This window comes from Equus caballus, chromosome 23 (genome assembly GCF_041296265.1).
Source record: "Equus caballus isolate H_3958 breed thoroughbred chromosome 23, TB-T2T, whole genome shotgun sequence".
NCBI classification, from domain to species: Eukaryota; Metazoa; Chordata; class Mammalia; order Perissodactyla; family Equidae; genus Equus; species Equus caballus.
The window spans coordinates 67,197,375-67,213,863 of NC_091706.1; the positions used below are offsets into that span (position 1 = coordinate 67,197,375).

The 16,489-nt window shown below is 53.5% G+C and overlaps 1 protein-coding gene across 1 annotated transcript; it reads right to left on the reverse strand.

Annotated features, from left to right (window-relative positions):
- Positions 1-771: 771 nt before the first annotated feature.
- On the reverse strand, positions 772-11,849 carry LOC111770229 (putative serine protease 47). The gene is made up of 6 exons (XM_023627583.2): positions 11,658-11,849; positions 10,589-10,769; positions 10,240-10,374; positions 8,938-9,215; positions 6,634-6,800; positions 772-1,271 (listed from the first exon to the last, which is right to left on the reverse strand). Exons 1-6 carry the CDS (start codon positions 11,821-11,823, stop codon positions 954-956), a joined length of 1,245 nt encoding a protein of 414 aa, XP_023483351.2. The 5' UTR covers positions 11,824-11,849; the 3' UTR covers positions 772-953.
- Between the last annotated feature and the right edge of the window lie 4,640 nt (positions 11,850-16,489).

The following is a 16,489-nucleotide window of genomic DNA, read 5'->3' on the forward strand; positions in this document are numbered from 1 at the left end:
AGTCCAGCTCCACTGCCCCCATTCTGGGACTTCCCTCCATCTCCACTGGGAGTCGGTCCTCCCTCCTCCAAACCCTGGAGTGATGTTTCTCTACTTTGGGGGTGACCCCTGCTCCCCTGCACTTTCACACCTGGTGAATGTCTTACTTCCTACCATGGGCTGAATTGCATTCCCCCAAAAGTCGTATGTTGAAGTCCTAACCCCTAGTCCCTCCGAATGTGACTGTATTTGGAGGAGGGATTAAAGAGACAATTACGGTAAAATGGGGTCATTAGGGTGGGCCCTAATCCAGTGTTACTGGTGTCCTTATAAAGAGGGGAAATTGGACACAGACATGCACAGAGGGACGACCATGTGAGGACACAGGGAGGAGACAACCACCTACATGCCCTGGAGAGGGGCCTCAGGAGAAGCCAGCCCTGCCCACACCTTGATCTTGGACTTTCAGCCCCAGGACTGGGAGGGGGTGAACCCTTGTTGTTTACAGTGCTCCATCTGCTGTGGCTGTTATGCAGCTGGAGCTGACTGATACACTTCCCCTGAAGGCCTGCATGCTCCCACAGTGGGAGCAGAGTCTAGAAGGGAAGACACCCTACTCTTTCCCCAGCTGGTGGCCCTGCTCCCTCAGTGTCCCCCACTCCCGCCTTCCTCCCTGGACAGTCTCCCCACCAGGTTGTGTTTCCTCCTCCAGGGAGCCAGACGATTGATCTCAGGGAAGGGATGGATGCTGAGGAGCAGGAGGGGCAGTGGGACCCCGAGACAGGAGCAGGATGAGTCTTTTATTTGCTTTATTTTGTTTTTCCAGGCTGGTTTTGGGGGTAGTAGCTGATGGAGAGGAAAGCCAAGAAGAAGGGACGCTGAGAGTGGTGGGGCTGGGAGAGGGGAGGCGTGGAAGGTTCTAGAGAGGAGCCTGGGGCCTGCGGCAGAAAGCAGGGGCAGAGGGGTCGGGCAGGTCACTGCGGGGCCAGCCTCGGGGCCCCAAGTGCGAACAGCAGCGGGAGCCAGGCGCGCGGTGGCCGGGGCGCTGCGCGGGGCCCGGGGGGGCCAGCCGCCCGCAAGGGCTGGCGCGGAAGCGGGGTCGGCGGAGGGGTCAGTGATCGGTCCGGGGGCGGGGTGCGTCTCTGGGTGTCGGCGATCCAGCTGGCGAAGTGGGCGACGCTGGTGAAGACGCTGGGGTAGACGGGGTGCCAGCAGTCCAGGCCCCAGCTGGCCAGCCCCACCAGAACCCAGGCATCAGGGAGGTCGCAGACCAGCGGCCCCCCGGAGTCGCCCTGGGGAAGAGAGGGAGTCAGGGCGGGCGGTGGCCGTGCGGACACCGGGGGCAGGCGGGGCTCCTGTGTCCCGCTGTCGAGGCCGTGGGGACGGTCCCACACCAGCGACCACCGCGGACCCACCATCGACGCCACAAATCGTGCTTCAAGGGGCTCCCAAGTGACCCTCAGGACAAGCACGGATCGGCGTCCATCAACACGTGCACCCCACCACCGTCCCTGGCGGCCCGAGACAAGGCACTGCGCAAGGCCCAGAGGGGACAGCTCCCCAAACAGGGCCTGGGGGGCTGGACTGCGGGCGGAGCCGGCCTGCCGAAGACCCCGCAGCCCCCGCGGCGCTGGGGTCAGCAGCGGTCCCCAGCTGGGTCCCCTCCTTCTTCATTCATTTAGGCCCTTGCTTCCTCTCAGCTTACGGTGGAGCGTCTTCAGAAAGCGCCCAGCCCAGGCCCACACTGCGGGGGGAGCAGCGCGGTCCCCGGGGAGCGGCCGGGAGTTGCTGAGCCCTGAACGCAGTCAGGGCAGGACCATCCAGCTGGAAATCCGCTCGTTCCATCAGCCCATGGAGGGTCTCATCGCGCGCGGCAGGGAGCAGGGCCACGGCCGCCTGTCCCTCCTCCCCCACCGCCCAGCGCGCAGGGGGCGGCCAGGGCCCCCTCCGCTCTTGGGAACACAGGGCTGCGAGGACGGGTCCCTGCCCCGGGGTGCTTCTGTAAGCCGCCAACAAGCCGTGGTCAGATGTGGCACGCGGAACCAAGCCATGGAAGGGACCGGACGGGGCGGGGAGGGCATCCCATGGGTGGCAGCAGAAAGCTTTCCCGAGCTGAGACTCCACACAGGAGTGCAGGGAGCAGAGGAAGGCGACCCGTGCGCCAGCTTCAGGTGGGTGGGAGGAGGGCAGCAGGGCTGTGGGGAGCAGGGGCAGACAGGACTGGGGCAGGCCTGAGGGCCGGGCCGGGTCTGCCCCATGGAGAATCAGCTGGTGCCTGTGGAGAAGGGACCAGTGGGGAGGTGACTCCCGGAGAGAAGGGGAGAGACTATTGATGGGGAGGGGTGAGGGCAGTGAGAAATAGATTTGGGATAATATTTTGAAGGAGGAGCCAACCGGACCTGTTGAATCTGAGCTCCTCTCACCAACTGGGACAAGGCACAGAGAGGGGAAGGACAGGCTGAGCAGGGAGCCCTGGGACCCCCAGCTTTCAGAGGTGGAAGGGAGGGGAGTGGGAGCAGAGCCAGGCGGCTGGTGAGTCCTGCCACCCAGGAAACGGGAGTGAGACCTGCTGATGTGCTGAGTGAGAGGAGGATTTAGGTCCACCTGTGGTCTGGCAAGACCGAGGCTGCTGGGGACGTTGGGCACATGGCTGTGGTGGCACGGTGGGGACACACCTGGGTGAAGCGGGTTAAAGAGACTCGGTGCTGTCAGGAGGAGTCTGGGGGTGGGGGTGGAGGGCTGCTGCGGTACGTTTATCTGGAGACGACAGGGAGAGACGAGACGGGGGCAGGAGGGCCTGTGGGCCCCCTGGACTCCAGGAGTGGTGGCGGGATGGCTGCAGCCGCAGGGCTCAGGAGAGATGGACGGTGCAGGGTGGGGACAGAGGGCTGGGCGGATGGGCGGGCTCTGGTCTGACTGCTGGGGTGTTCTCAGTGAAATAAGAAGCGAGACCTCCAGCTGACAGGGAGTCCTGGGGGAAGTGGCGGCTTGGAGGAGAGAGAAGGGGACACGGTGTGGCTGCCAAAACGTGACCCCCAGAGATGCACATCCTCCTCCCTGGAAGCTGTGACTGTGCTACTTCATGTGGCCACAGGGACTTTGCAGCTGTGGTTGAGTTGAGGATCTTGAAATAGGAAGATTATCTGGGGGCCCAATGTAGTCACAGGGTCCACATGAGGAAAGAGGGAGGCGGGAGGTGAGAGTCAGAGGAGATGTGACAACAGAAGCAGAGGCTGGAGTGATGCACTTTTGAGGACCGAGGAAGGGGCCACAAGCCAAGGAATGCGGGCGGCCTCTAGAAGCTGGAAAAGGCACAGAAACATGCTCCCCTGGAGCCTCCAGAAGGAACCGGCCCTGCCTACACTTCAGTTTTACACTTTGGAACTCCAGAAAGTAAGATAATAGATTTCTGCTGTTTTAGCCACTCGGTTTGAGGTGATTTGTCATACACAGGGTCTTCTGGGATAGTGGGAATGCACCATCGTCATCTCAGCTCTTCCCCTCGGTGGTCCCCACCTCTTGAGCTTGGCCCTCTCCACAGTGTACCCACCGCCAGCTGTTCAAGGCAGGGCAAGGCCTGGTCCCTGTCCGGGCAGTAGTCCCTGTCCACTCGGGCCTCAGCGATTCACGCAGACTGGCCATGTGGTTTCCAGTATCACGCTGGATTCTGGGCCAGTCTGGGGAGATGGGGAGGGCTCCAACAGCTCCTGGCCCCTGGGGAGCTCTCAGAGGCAGAGGAAACCCCAACGCTGACGCATCCCGTGCAAAGTGAGCTGAGGTTTGCACGACTGTAGAGACACAGCAGCCACCTGTGTGCGTGTGCCGGGTGCAGCGTCAGCTGAGGACAGGTCTGAGATGGGAGCCGGAGAACCACCACCGCCCAGAGAGGGGCAGCCAGCAGGGGAGGAAAGCCAACAGCGCCAAGCGCCTGCTAACTGCCAGGCACCCGAGGACAGGGGGCTGCCGGCCACCCCAGAGCATGGGTGAGGAGGCCGAGCTAAGGTCACACGCCAGTAAAGGCAGATTCCAGACTGGACCAGGTCTGTTGCGCCCAGATCTGTTATGCCCCACAGTCTGAGTGCTGAGTCCCCCTGAGCCCGCGTCCCCTCGGAGCTGTTCCTGGGTGCCCGTGCAGGGGGAGGGGCACTTCAGGAGAGAGAAGAGCGCCCCGGGGGCAGGGGGAGGGCCAGAGCAGGGAACGTGGCAGAAGCTGAATCCAGATGGCATCTCACCGACAGGCTGTGGTGACCGAAAGGCTAAGGGAGGAGGGGGTCATCTGCTGGGACCCCGAGGAGTCCAGCCCAGAGGTGTCCTCAGCCGGGGGAGAAACTAGAGGAGGAGCGGGGTCAAGGGGCACCGTGGATGTCCAGCAGGTAGGCAGACAAAGGGTGCTGGCCCTGAGCGCCACGCGCATGGCCTCTGCAGGAGAAGGCGGACAAGGCTGGAAGGCAAATCTAGGGTGACACCCGGATGGGGACTCAGGGGCTGAGCCCCTTGCTCCACCTCTGGGTGCAGCTGCCTCTGTGGGGAGGATGAGCCAAGCCAGACAGCTGAGGGTCCATACCCTTGGCTATGGACGGGAACCAAGAAACCTGGGGCTACCTCCTACCAGGATGGCAGGTGGCCGGCTTCCTCCCTCTGGCTCAGTCATGGGCAGTCGCGAAAACGGCCGCCATGAGCCCTGCCCACAGGCCAGGCGCAGCCCATCAGTCCCCTGTGCCTTTCCTGGGGCTGCCATAGCACGTAACCGCCAACTGAGTGGCTTAAAAACAGCAGAAAGTGAAATAAGCCAGATAGAGAAAGACCGTCTCTGTACGACTCCGCTAGTGTGGAAGTTAAACACGTGGACAAAGAGAACAGATTAGTGGCTACCAGGGGAAAGGAGGGTGGGGAGTGTGCACAAGGGGTGAAGTGGTGCACTTACAACATGACCGACAAATAATAATGCACAACTGAAATTTCACAAGGTTGTAAACTATTGTAATCTCAATAAAAAGTGAAAAAAAAAAACAAAAAAACCCCAGAAACTTATTCCTCACAGTTCTGGAGGCCAGAAGTCTGAAATCAACTGTCTCTGTGTCCCTCCTTCTTCCTACAAGAACATCAGTCACTGGATTTAGGGTCCACCCGAAATCCTGAACGGTCTCATCTCAAGATTCTTAACTAACCACATCTGCAAGTAAAGTCACATTCTGAGGTTCCAAATGGACAGGAATTTGGGGGACACTATTCAACCCACTACACCATCCTTTCAACAATCCCATGAAGGAGGCTCAGAAACCCACACTGTGAATGAAGACACGGGCTCGGAAGGTGGAAGGGACTCCCCGAGGTCACCAGGCAGGGACACGTGGCAGAGCAGTGTCTCTGACTCCAGAGCCCTAACACCCTCCCCTCGACTCCATGCCTGTCTACGCAGGGATGCCAGCTCCGGAGGCTGGGCCCTGAGGCCACGTGGGCACCACGGCAGCGCACGGCCCTCCCCTCAGGACAGCCACTTTCCTCCTCCTCCGGGCCTGCTCCCCACCTAGAACATGGGCATCACAGGGAGCAGAAAGAGACCTTCACAACCCACGTGTCCAACAGTGGACTCATCCGCAATACACAGAAATAGACAAACATACCAAGAGCTCCTAAAGGAAAAGGCCAGACAGCCCAACAGAAAAATGAGGGGGGAAAACCTGAAGGGAAACTTTACAGAAGAAGATATCCAACGACAATAAACATATAGAAATATATTTAACTTAATTAGTCATCAGGAAAATGCAAATTAAAACCATAATAAGATATCACTACACATCCACCAAAACGAGAAAAGATGGAAAGGGCCAAGTGTTGCTGAGAAATACACTCCCCCACTGTGGAGGGACCAGGGCGCCCCTGGAGACGCCGTAACAGCTGCCAAAGCTGAACGTCCAGACCTCTTAACCTAACAAACACCCACACACCTTTAATCTAACAATTCTACTCACCGCCTGCTGTGAAACAGAATAAGAAATATAGGAAGTACTTAGAAATGAAATGAAATGAAAACCTTGGAAACTACTAAACTATCTGTCAAGCACAGAACTGCCCACAGAATTCAGTTCACACCGTTGAGCCCTACAGGGCAGTGGGAATGAGCGAACCGCACCCACGTGTGACAGGAGGGAGGAATCTCACAACACGACGTTGAGATGCGACAGACTGTCAACTGGAAATAAACTCCACTTATGGAAAATTCAGAATCTGGTCTCTGGTGTTAAAAGTGAAGCTGTGTTTCCCCTTGGGTGTCAGAGACAGACGCAGGAAGGGGACGTGGGTGGAGCATCCAGGGAGCTGGTCACACGCGTCACTATGTGAAAATCCATCCAACTATCCACTGAGGGATGTTGTACTCCTTTGTACGTACACATGTGTGTTATACTTCAAAAAAAGTTTAAAATACGCCTCAGAAATAGAGGCTGTTTGAGGTCCTGCCAGCAGATACCCTTGTGCGGCCTGGGCTTAGGCAGGGCTGGCTGGAGGACTCTGCTATGGGATAGAGACACACAGAGGGAGGCAAGGGGAAGCCCAGGGGTCTCCACAAAGAGAGCAGAGGTGATACAGGCCCCACCACTGGGGAAATTGAGGCCCTGAGAGGAGGCAAGGGGAGAACAGAAAGGGCTCACTCACCCGGCAGATGGCCGTTCCTGTCGAGAAGTCCCCGGCACACAGCATCTCGTCATGCACTGGGGGGGCCTCGCCTTTGTCCAGTCTTTGTCCATATAAGATATTACAGAACTTGTTCTCGATGAGGCCCACCTTACCCTCCTGGAGATGGAAGGGCCACCGCAGAGGCGCTGCAAGGAGGGGGGAGACCGTGAAGGGTCTGCAGCCCAGCTGAGGACCCCCGGCTACCTGCACTCCCGCCACGCGCCGTGCTGCTCACCGCTGCCCCAAACAGGGGCTTTCTCAGCACAGCTGAGCTTTCAACAGTCTTCCTCCTGCCCCTAAAAAGCTCCTCTCCTAGTTCTCAGACTTTTTCACAAACTCATCCTATTCCTTCCACCTCTCTCGTAGCCAGAAACCACACCTCTCCGTTCCACAAAGCAAGGCAAATCGCACCCACACACGCCGTTCACTGGCTTAGCAACCGTCCACCGACCATCCCATCCATTCTCCATTCTTTGTCATGCTTTCTCCCATCCTTCTGTCCACAATTCCTCCATCCATCTCTTCATCATTCACCCAGCCATCCTCCCCTCCATCTGTCAATATATCCACCCACCCACTCACCATCCATCTTCCCTTCCACCCACACATCCTCCCACCTACCCCTCCCCATCCATCCTCACAGCCAAGCACCCATCTCTTTCTCTGTCCTCGTGTGAAGTATCTTGTAGACTCTAATGACACAGGGGAACATTTTCAGTTTGGGAGATGGGTAAATGCAGTAAGTAAATAGAATTATTTTAGATCTCGTGTGTGGACTGGAGGCAACAAGACAGGGAGATGTGATGGGAGGGGCTGCCTCCTTTAGCTCACACGGTCAAGTAAACCTCCTCTGGGGAGGAGCTGAGCTGCAGAGGTAAAGCAGAAATGAGTCATGTAGAGAGGAGCGGGGAGGACAGCGGGGCAGGGAAGACAGCGGAGGAAAAGGCTGGGGCGAGGACAGCCTGGCATGCTCAAGGCAGGAAGGAGGCCTGGTGGCTGGGATGGCGTGTGTGAGGGATGCAGTAGGAGATGAGGCGGAGGCGGATGGGGGCCGACATCACACACGGCCTGAGAGCTAAGGTGGGGAGGCGGGACCCTTTTCTAAGCTCAGATGAGAAGGCACAGAGGGTACTGAGCAGGGAAGTGGGGTGACTCAGGCTTTGAAGCAAACACTCGGCTGTGCGGAGACTGAAGCGGAGCACATGGTGCGGGGCCGTCTGGAGGCAGTCAGGAAATGATGGACCATTGGACCAGGGGGCAGCAGGGCAGTACCTACAGGTGCCAGCCCCATGGCACAGATTGGGATGTTACAACAAGCAAGACGTGGTCCCCGCCCTCGAGGAAGAGCCAGTTTGTGTGTGTGTGTGTACATGTGAGTCTCTGTGTGTGTGTGTGACAGAGAGAGAACGCTGGGGGCCTGGCTGTCCTACAGCTAGGGAGAGCTCCTGCCACTTAGCAGGCAAGGGCCAGGGAAGCTGGCACATCTCACCCAGTGAAGACACAGTCTGTCCAGAAAGCCTGGAGCACCTCTGCTGAGAAACACCGTACCAAATTACGACCCTATAAATAAGTATGCTTTTTTCCCCTAACTTTATGCCATAAGCATTTCTCTAGACCAGAAACACTCCATTCTCTAGTAAAGACTCTTCTTCATCAGTCTTTGCCTACATTTCTCCTCTTTCAATCTGAAAAACAGACTTTTTCCTGTGTGATTCAGTTCATGTAATAAGCCTATGAAGTAGGCAGTCAGCCTGGGTCAGGGGAAGAGCAAACAGGTTCAGAGACGTGAAACACTCTGAAGTCGGGACCATTCTAACTGGATCCTGCAGGCTCAGAGGTGAGAAGCCATAAACGTGTTGTCTTTCCACTTTTCCCGAGTGCCTTCTACAACAACGGGAAATCAGAGCGGTGGCCTGAATGGGCCAGGCCCCAAGCATGGCCTTAGAGCTGGATCAAGTCATCCGAGACCTGTGGCTGGTTAAAACCTCAGAGTCAGGAACCAGGAGGACTCCACCAGCCCAGATTCTTGATTCCAGAAGTCAAAGATTCTCAGGATTCAGAGCTTTAGACTCCGGGAACTCTGAAGCTTTAGAATCACACACTTTTCAGAACTAGAACTAGAATGGTCCATCCTCTGCAAATGAGGCCCAGAGGGCCACAGTCCATTGGCCTCTTTGCCTGGGGACCCCTCAGGCTGGGCCGCACACCCCTACTTCCCTCCCCTCGCCTCCCCTCTCCTCCCTGTCCCTGCCCTCAACCGCTGCCTCTCCCACACCCCCTCACTGTCTTCACTGAGCATCCCCCAGCCAGTTATCCAGCAGGATGAGCGACTGGGCAGCTGCATGCCAGGGGCTGGGAGGCAGACGGGGGCAATGGAGGAAGTGAAGTTCACAGGCAGGAGCAGCTGCAACATGGCTATGTCACTCCCGAAGGGGTGAAACTTCTCAAAGTCTGGGTGCACGATAATCCGGCTCACAGACACCTTCCGGGTGTGCTGGGTTTGCTGGTACAGCTGGGTGCTTCCCAGCAGAACCTGGTAGTCCTCTGGCGCCCGGGATTTGCTGGAGGAGGAAGGGCGCATTGTCACTGTCATCTCTGAGCATGGGCCAGCTCTCTCCCCCAGCATCCTCATTTAGCTGCCCACACCCCCCGGACCCCCCACCCCACATGATGCTGGGCAGCTTTAGTCTCCTTTTCTAACTGGCAGGAGGCCTTCTTTCTCGAGGCTGATTGATATTCTACTCCCAACCTCAGGACATATGGCTTCTCCATCACACCCTAGAATCGGAGAAGCACTGAATCCTAGTGCTGGAAGGTCTTTGTGGGACCATCACATCGAGGCCTTCCGCCTGCACCAGCGGAGCCTGGCTCAATCCTAGCTCTCAGCTGACCCTCCCAGGGCTCCCACAACCCACCTTATGGCCCCAACACCTCTCTTGCCCCTCCTTTCCTTAAACACCTTCCTGCCCAAGGGCTGCTTGCCCACTTGGTTACAAGCACTCACAAAAGATTTGTTAAATGAACAAGCGAGTGCAGAAGTGGCACCTCACCTTGCTCCCTGAACACAAGTGATGGACCAGAAGCGCCCACCTTCTGGGCCTCGTTCGCATGCCTCACCCCCGGAAAGCCCTCCCTCTCGCTCTCTGTGCCCAAACCCGTCCCACCCGCTCCCGACTGCCTCCCTCTCCCATGGGGTCTGCTCTTCTCATCCACAGTGGGCGAGACACTCGGGACGGGGTCTTGCCACCTTGATGCTGCAGAGGGTCTCACGTGGAGCGTGGACAGGAAGGTGCCGACAGGGCTCTGGGCTCTCAGAGCCAGTCAGTGCCCGAGCTCCCGCTCACTGACCAGGGTGTGACACCCCTGCTCCCTCAGGACCCTCCTCTCCATTCAGAAGCCGGGTGCTGGGCCAGGCCCAGGAGGGCCAGCCGAGTTGGCCTCCTGAGTGGCCATGCCACTCTCCAAGGTCAGGGACCCCCCACCCACCCAGCCTGACACCACCACTCTTCCTGGGCACGTGGTTTTGCAGAAGTGATGAGGAGACTCGCCCGGCTGCTGGCGGTACATGCAGTCCCAGGTCCCCACCTGGAGTCTGACGCCCAGGAATGCGGTGACATTGAGGAGAAGCTGTGGCTTGAGGCTGGTCCACACCGCATGGCGCTCAGCACAGACACTGCCCATCTCCTGGGGCACGTCTGTGCTAGGGCACAGGCCCAGGGGCTGAGGATGCAGGATGAGGAGGATCCGGGGAGGTGAGGGGGAGGACAATCCAGGTGGAGGGGACAAAGGTCAAGGCAGTTTTTGGAGGTCACAGACTTCCCCAGACCAAAGCTCAGAGGAGCCGGCGTGGGACGCCCATCACCCTGTCCTCCTCTTCCCCCGTGTCCCCCTCCCCTCGAGCCCCTCTGCTGGCACCCCAGGAAGGTGGACTCACTTGACAAAGCAGTGGGCAGTGGAAAGCAGCCAGTGGGAGTCGATGAGGGCACCTCCGCAGATGTGCGAGCCCTGGTACCGCAGGCTGGCCTGCCACGGCCACTGGCCAGCCACCACGTCCTGGCCGCCATAGATCTTCCCTGTCACCTTGGGCCGCCCGCACACTGTGGAGATCCCCCCGCCTGTGACGGAGGCACTGCTGGCACCCCAAATGCCATTACCAGGGAGGTCCCAACCACTCCACACATGGAAAACCAAGGCCAAGGGTCAAGTGGGCTGGCCAAAATGACAGGGCTGCTCCGACACTGCTGTCACTGGTCGCTGAGGACTGGACAGCAGAACACAGCCCAGCAAGCCCTGTGGGAATGGGGCCCCAGGGCTCTGGTGGGAGGGGCAAGGCGAGTCCAGGCGGACCAAGGTGCCCACAGCAGCTCCAGAGCATCTCCAGGGAGCTGGCACCCCTGAGCGGCTGAGGGCTGCCGGCCACAGACCTTTCCCTCAACCAGGGCACCCTCACGCCCACCTGGCCTGGCCTGTCAAAGAGGGGCAGGTCTCTGGGTACCAGTGTCCCTGGCTCAAGATCATGGCCCCTAAGTGCCTGTGCCCTCCGTGTCACCCCGGCATCTCAGGGAGGGAGACTGCAGGCGGAGTCTGTGGTGCTGTGAGACCTGGGAAAGTGACCACGCTCTGACTCAGGACTCTCGGGTTCTAAGGGCAGGTAGAGGGCTATGAAGCCAGCCCCGGTTCTGGCTCACGCCTGGGCGGCAGCGTGTGTCCAAGCCCCTGAGGGGCATCCCGGTGCCCGGCCTGTGCTCCCGGGGCTCAGGGAGGGAAGTGAGGCCCGGGCCGCACTCAGGGCCGCTCATTCAGCACCCCTGGTGCTGTCCTCGCCCAGCCCCGCCTGGGCCCCCAACGGCCCGGCCGTGTGGGGGTGGTCTCTGGGCTGCTGGTTGGGGGGCACGGAAAGAAGACGAGGCTCAGCGACCCCGGGCCCCAGGCCCGGGCCCCAGCCGCAGCCCTATGCTGTCGCCGTGTCGCCGTCGCGCCCCGCGCCCCCGGCCCCCCCCCACCTGCGGCTCCAGGGGCCAACCGCTGCGCCTCGGGGGTCGGCGCGGAGGGCGGGGACCCCGGCGGCTCGGGGGCGGCCGCGGGCAGCAGCAGCAGCAGCCAGAGCAGGCCTCGTCCTCGGGGACTCCGCGCTGCCGCGCCCATCGCCAAGGGCGCTGACCCTGCCATGACCCCCTGACCCTGGGCCCTGACCCCGCCCCAGCCCAGCCCTGACCCCATTCTGACCTCCGCCCATCCTGCCTGGACTTGCCCCGCCCCGCCCCGCCCCCGCCCCAGCACAGCAGTGACTCGGCCCCGACCCCACCCTGACCCCCAGCCCCGCTGGCCTCTGACCCAGCCCTCACCCCAGGCCCTGACCCTGTCCTCACCCCACCCTGACCTGGGCCGCACCTGGCCCTGATCCTGCCCTGACCCCGGCCTTGACTCCTCCCCAACCTGGTCCTGATCCCGCCCATGCCTGGCCTCTGACCACAATGCAGTCAAGCGCTCCTGAGAATTAAGGAGAAAAGACAGTAGACAGGGCATAGAAAAATCAGAAAGGGTACGAAAAGGTAATTCATGGAAAAGGGAATTAAAAAGACCCACAAACAGGAAAAAATGCTCAATCTAATTAGTTATCTAGACAATGAACGTTTAAACATTAAAACGTGTCACTTTCAACAGTCAAATTGCAAACATTTTCTGAGATTAATACCGACACCCTAATCCTATGTTAATCTGTGATTTCATCCAAATTTCAAAGACGTGTGCTGTATTGTCTATTCCAGGATGTAATGTCCTGAGTGTCTTGGTAAGATTGGAGGTAAGAGTTCATCATCTCTCATTTATTTCCTTAATAGTTCGTCTTCCTCACTGAACTGTCCACTCCAGGCCACAGGGAAATTATTTTATTCCCCACTATGTCTAGGGCTGAGAGAGTGAGGGAGACAGCACTGCACACAGTATGCGAGAGTATCGAGTATCGGCTCAATAACTACTGTTGTTATTAAGAAGACACAAACCAAGGGGCACACAGCCTTACTTATTGGTTAAAAACTTTAAAGTTCAATAAATTAAAAAATATATATTTCTGGTCTGGCAAAATTTTATTAGTGTTAGGAAGATTTTGTACTTCAGTCTAGAGACTGGAAGAAGAATTCACGTATTTTGTAAAAGGGAATGCAGGGTTGATGGTGAAGGGAGGTGAAGAGAATGAGGACCATCTTGAACGACAATGTGAGGTTCCTGTGGAATGTACAGGTCCAACAGGTGCTAGAAATAGTGCCAATCTGGAATTCGGGAAGTAGATTTGGGTTGGAGATATAGAGACTTTAAGGTGTGAGGTGATAGTTGACGCCACGGACAGTTGACGGGAGTGGATAAATCATCAAAAGAAAGCATCTAGAACAAAATTAGAGACCAAAACATGGAAAGGAGCCAAATAAGAAAAAGGAGCCAGTAAGAGACTGAGGACTGCATGGGGTACATTTAATCCACAGAAAGACTAAATTAGGTAACTGTTTGAGATTTCTTATTAACTGTTTCACAGCTTTATCGAGATATATTTTGTATACCATAAAATTCACTTACTACAAGGGACAATTCAGTGATTTTCAGTAAATTTTTAGAATTGTGCAACAATCACCAAATTTGCAGTTAATCTCTCCTCCCACACCCAGCTCCAGACAACCACTGCTCTGCTTTATGTCTCTTTAAACGTGTGTTTTCTGGACATTTCATGTAAATGGAATCACTCTCAAGTTCGTCCAGGCTGCCCCACGTGTCACCATCCTGTTCCTCTTCGTTCCACTGTATGGTTGTACCACACTGTGATTATCCGTTTACAGTTGATGGATGTTTGGGTTGTTCACAGTTTTTGGCAACTGTGAGCAATGCTGCTGTGAATACTCGTGTGCCGGTCTTCGTATAGATATGTTTTCATTTCTCTTGGCTAGATTCCTAGGGAGGAAACTGCTGGGTCATATGGTAAGTTTATCTGTAGAGTTTTATAAACTGCCAAGCTGCTTTCCAAGGAATCTGTGTCATTTTCCATTCTTGTTATGGCGTATGGCGTCCACTTCTTCCGTGTGCTTGCCAACGCTTGTATTATCTGTCTTTATAATATAGTCATTCTGGTGAGTGTGAAGTGGTATCTTATTGTAGTTTTAATTTGCATTTCCCCGATGACTAATGATGTTGAATGTGTTTTCATGTGCTTAATTGCCACTCATATATCTTCTTTAGTGAAATATCTATTCAAATCTTTTTTGCTTATTTCAAAACATGTGTTGTTTCTTCTTTTATTATGCTGTAAATCTTCTTTATATACTGTATTCTGGATGGAAGTTTTTTACCAGATACGTGACTTGCAAATATTTTCTCCAAGTCTGTGGCTTGTCTTTTCATTCTTTTTACAGCAGCTTTTGAAGAGCGAAAGTCTTAAATTTTGATAAAGTCTAATTTATTAATTTTTTCTCGTGAGGATCATGCTTTTGATGTCATGTCTAAGAGGTTCTTCTCCTATGATTTTCTCCAATGTTTTCTTTGAGAAATTTTAAGGGTTGGTGCTTACCTTTGGATCTATGATTAATTTTTAGTTCATTTTTGTCCAGTGTGATGTGACTTTTGTTTGTTTTTTGGCTTTGCTTGTGCATATCCATTTGTTCCAGCACCATTTCTTTAAAAAAACAAACAAAAAACACTGGCCTTTCCTCCATTGACTTGTCTTGGGACCTTTGTTGAAAATCAATTCATAATAAAAAGTCAGGTTTTATTTCTGGACTCTTGATTCTGTGCCCTGGATCTCTATGCCTGTCCTTGTGCCAGGATCCCACTGTCTAGATTGACATGTGTTTGAGGTAGTGAATGAAAATGAGGTAGTGAATGAAAGTTCTCCAGCTTTATTCTTTTTCCAAACTACTTAGGCTATTTTAGGCCCTTTCCATTCCCATATAAATTTTAGGATCAGCTTATCAATTTCTACCTCCACAAAGTCTGCTGGGGTTTTTATAGGGACTGTATTGAATTTAGAGACCAGTTTGAGAAGAATTGTCTTCTTGATAATATCAAATCTCCTGATCTATGAAAAGAAATGTTTCTTCATTTATTTAGATCTATAATATCTTTCAGCATTATTTTTTAGTTTTCAGTATATAGATCTTGAACTTCTTTTTTACATTTATTTCTACGCATTTCATTATTGTCCATGCTATTGTGAATGAAATTATTGTTAATTTCTTTTTCATATTTTTGAAGCTAGTGTATAGAAATACAATTATTTTTGTAAGAAATATTGCTTCCTGTGACCTTCCTAAACTTGTTTATTACTTCTAGTCTGTTTTGTTTTGTTTTGTTTTGGTCAGTTCATTGGAATTTTCTACATATAAGGATCTTGTCCTCTGAGAATAAAAGTTCTGCTTCTTCCATTCAAAGTTGGGCGACTTTAATTTCTTCCTTCTTCCCTCCCTCCCTCCTTCCCTCTTTCTTTCTTTTCTGATAAGAAGTCAGCTATTAATTGAAACAGTCTTTTATATGATCATCACATATATCAAGATTCCCTCTTGGTCCTTGTCTTCTAATGGATTGATTTTGATGTTTCCAAATGTAAATTTCTTTGGTTTAAACCTATTTTGAGTTTGTTGAGCTTCTTGAATTTTCAGATTATTGTTAAATTATTTTTCATCAAATTTGGAAAGTTATCATTATACTTATATTGATATGTTTGATGGTATCCCACAGATCTCTGAGGCTCTGTTCAATTTTCTTCATTTTTTTCTCTTTCTGTTTTTCATATTGGATAATTCCTACTGATCTATCTTCAAGTTCATTTATTCTTTCTTCTGCCATTTTGAATCTTCTGTTGAAACTATCTAATGAATCTTTTATTTTCATTATTATAGTTTTCCACTACAGAGTTTCTACTTGGTTCTTGTCTTATAATTTCTATCTCTTTATTAATGTTTTCTATTTGCTGAGTCATTATCATCATACCTTCCTTTAATTCTTTAAACATGATTCCTTTCCATTTTTTGGACATATTTATAACAGATGCTTTGAAATCTTAGTCTGATAAGTCCAATATCTGGACCCCATCCAGTTCCTATTTTATGGTTTTCACTTTCCTGTCCATTTTTTTGTTGAAAATTGGACATTTTCGAAAAAATACTGCATCCATTCTGGATTTTCACTTGCCTCCCACCTCCTGGAGTTGTTGCTGTTCCTTCTTTTTAGTAATTTACCTGGATTAATTATGTAGTGCCTGTCTCCCTTGTGGTATGCAGTAACTGATGTCTCTGTTCAGGTTTTTATTTTTAAAAATTCTTGTCTTCATGTTTAAACCTGGCTTTCTAGGAGTCACCCTTGTGTTGGTATAGCTTAGCACTTGGTCAGAGGTTACACTAAAATATCTTGAGTCCATGAGATTTTCACCCTTTTCCAATGGACCTGTGTGTGGGTTGGGGAATGCATTCAAAGTTTAGGCTGTTTATAAGTCTTTCTAGGTTTTCCTTTCTACTGGATCCCCTCCTGTCTCCTCCATGCCTGCACATGGCCTTACATTCAACCAGGGATATGTAAATAGCTAAGGTTGTCTCCAATTTTTCCCCAGCATTGCACATGTGTTTACCTGTCCAGACCACCAACGAAATGTGGGAGTTTATTATGGCCCACTATGGCAGTCTCATTTTTCAGATTTCTCTAAGTTTTTGGTTAGCCTGCCAGTCTGCTGTTAACCTCAACTAGGATCATGACCTCAGGCTATCTGCAATGTTGCCGTTCCTCACTGGTTCCCATCAAAATTGCTACCGTTCCTGACAAAGGCCAAAGGTGTTGGGTATTTCAGAGTTCTGCTCCAAAT

Excerpts from the sequence above, each read along its gene's own strand:
- LOC111770229 (XM_023627583.2), bottom strand. The coding sequence starts at position 11,823 with ATGGCAGGGTCAGCGCCCTTGGCGATGGGCGCGGCAGCGCGGAGTCCC. Across the intron at positions 10,770-11,657 it reads GTTGGCCCCTGGAGCCGCAG|GCGGGGGGATCTCCACAGTG; the intron begins GTGGGGGGGGGC and ends CCTCCGTCACAG. Across the intron at positions 9,216-10,239 it reads TCCTGGGCGTCAGACTCCAG|CAAATCCCGGGCGCCAGAGG; the intron begins GTGGGGACCTGG and ends TTCCTCCTCCAG.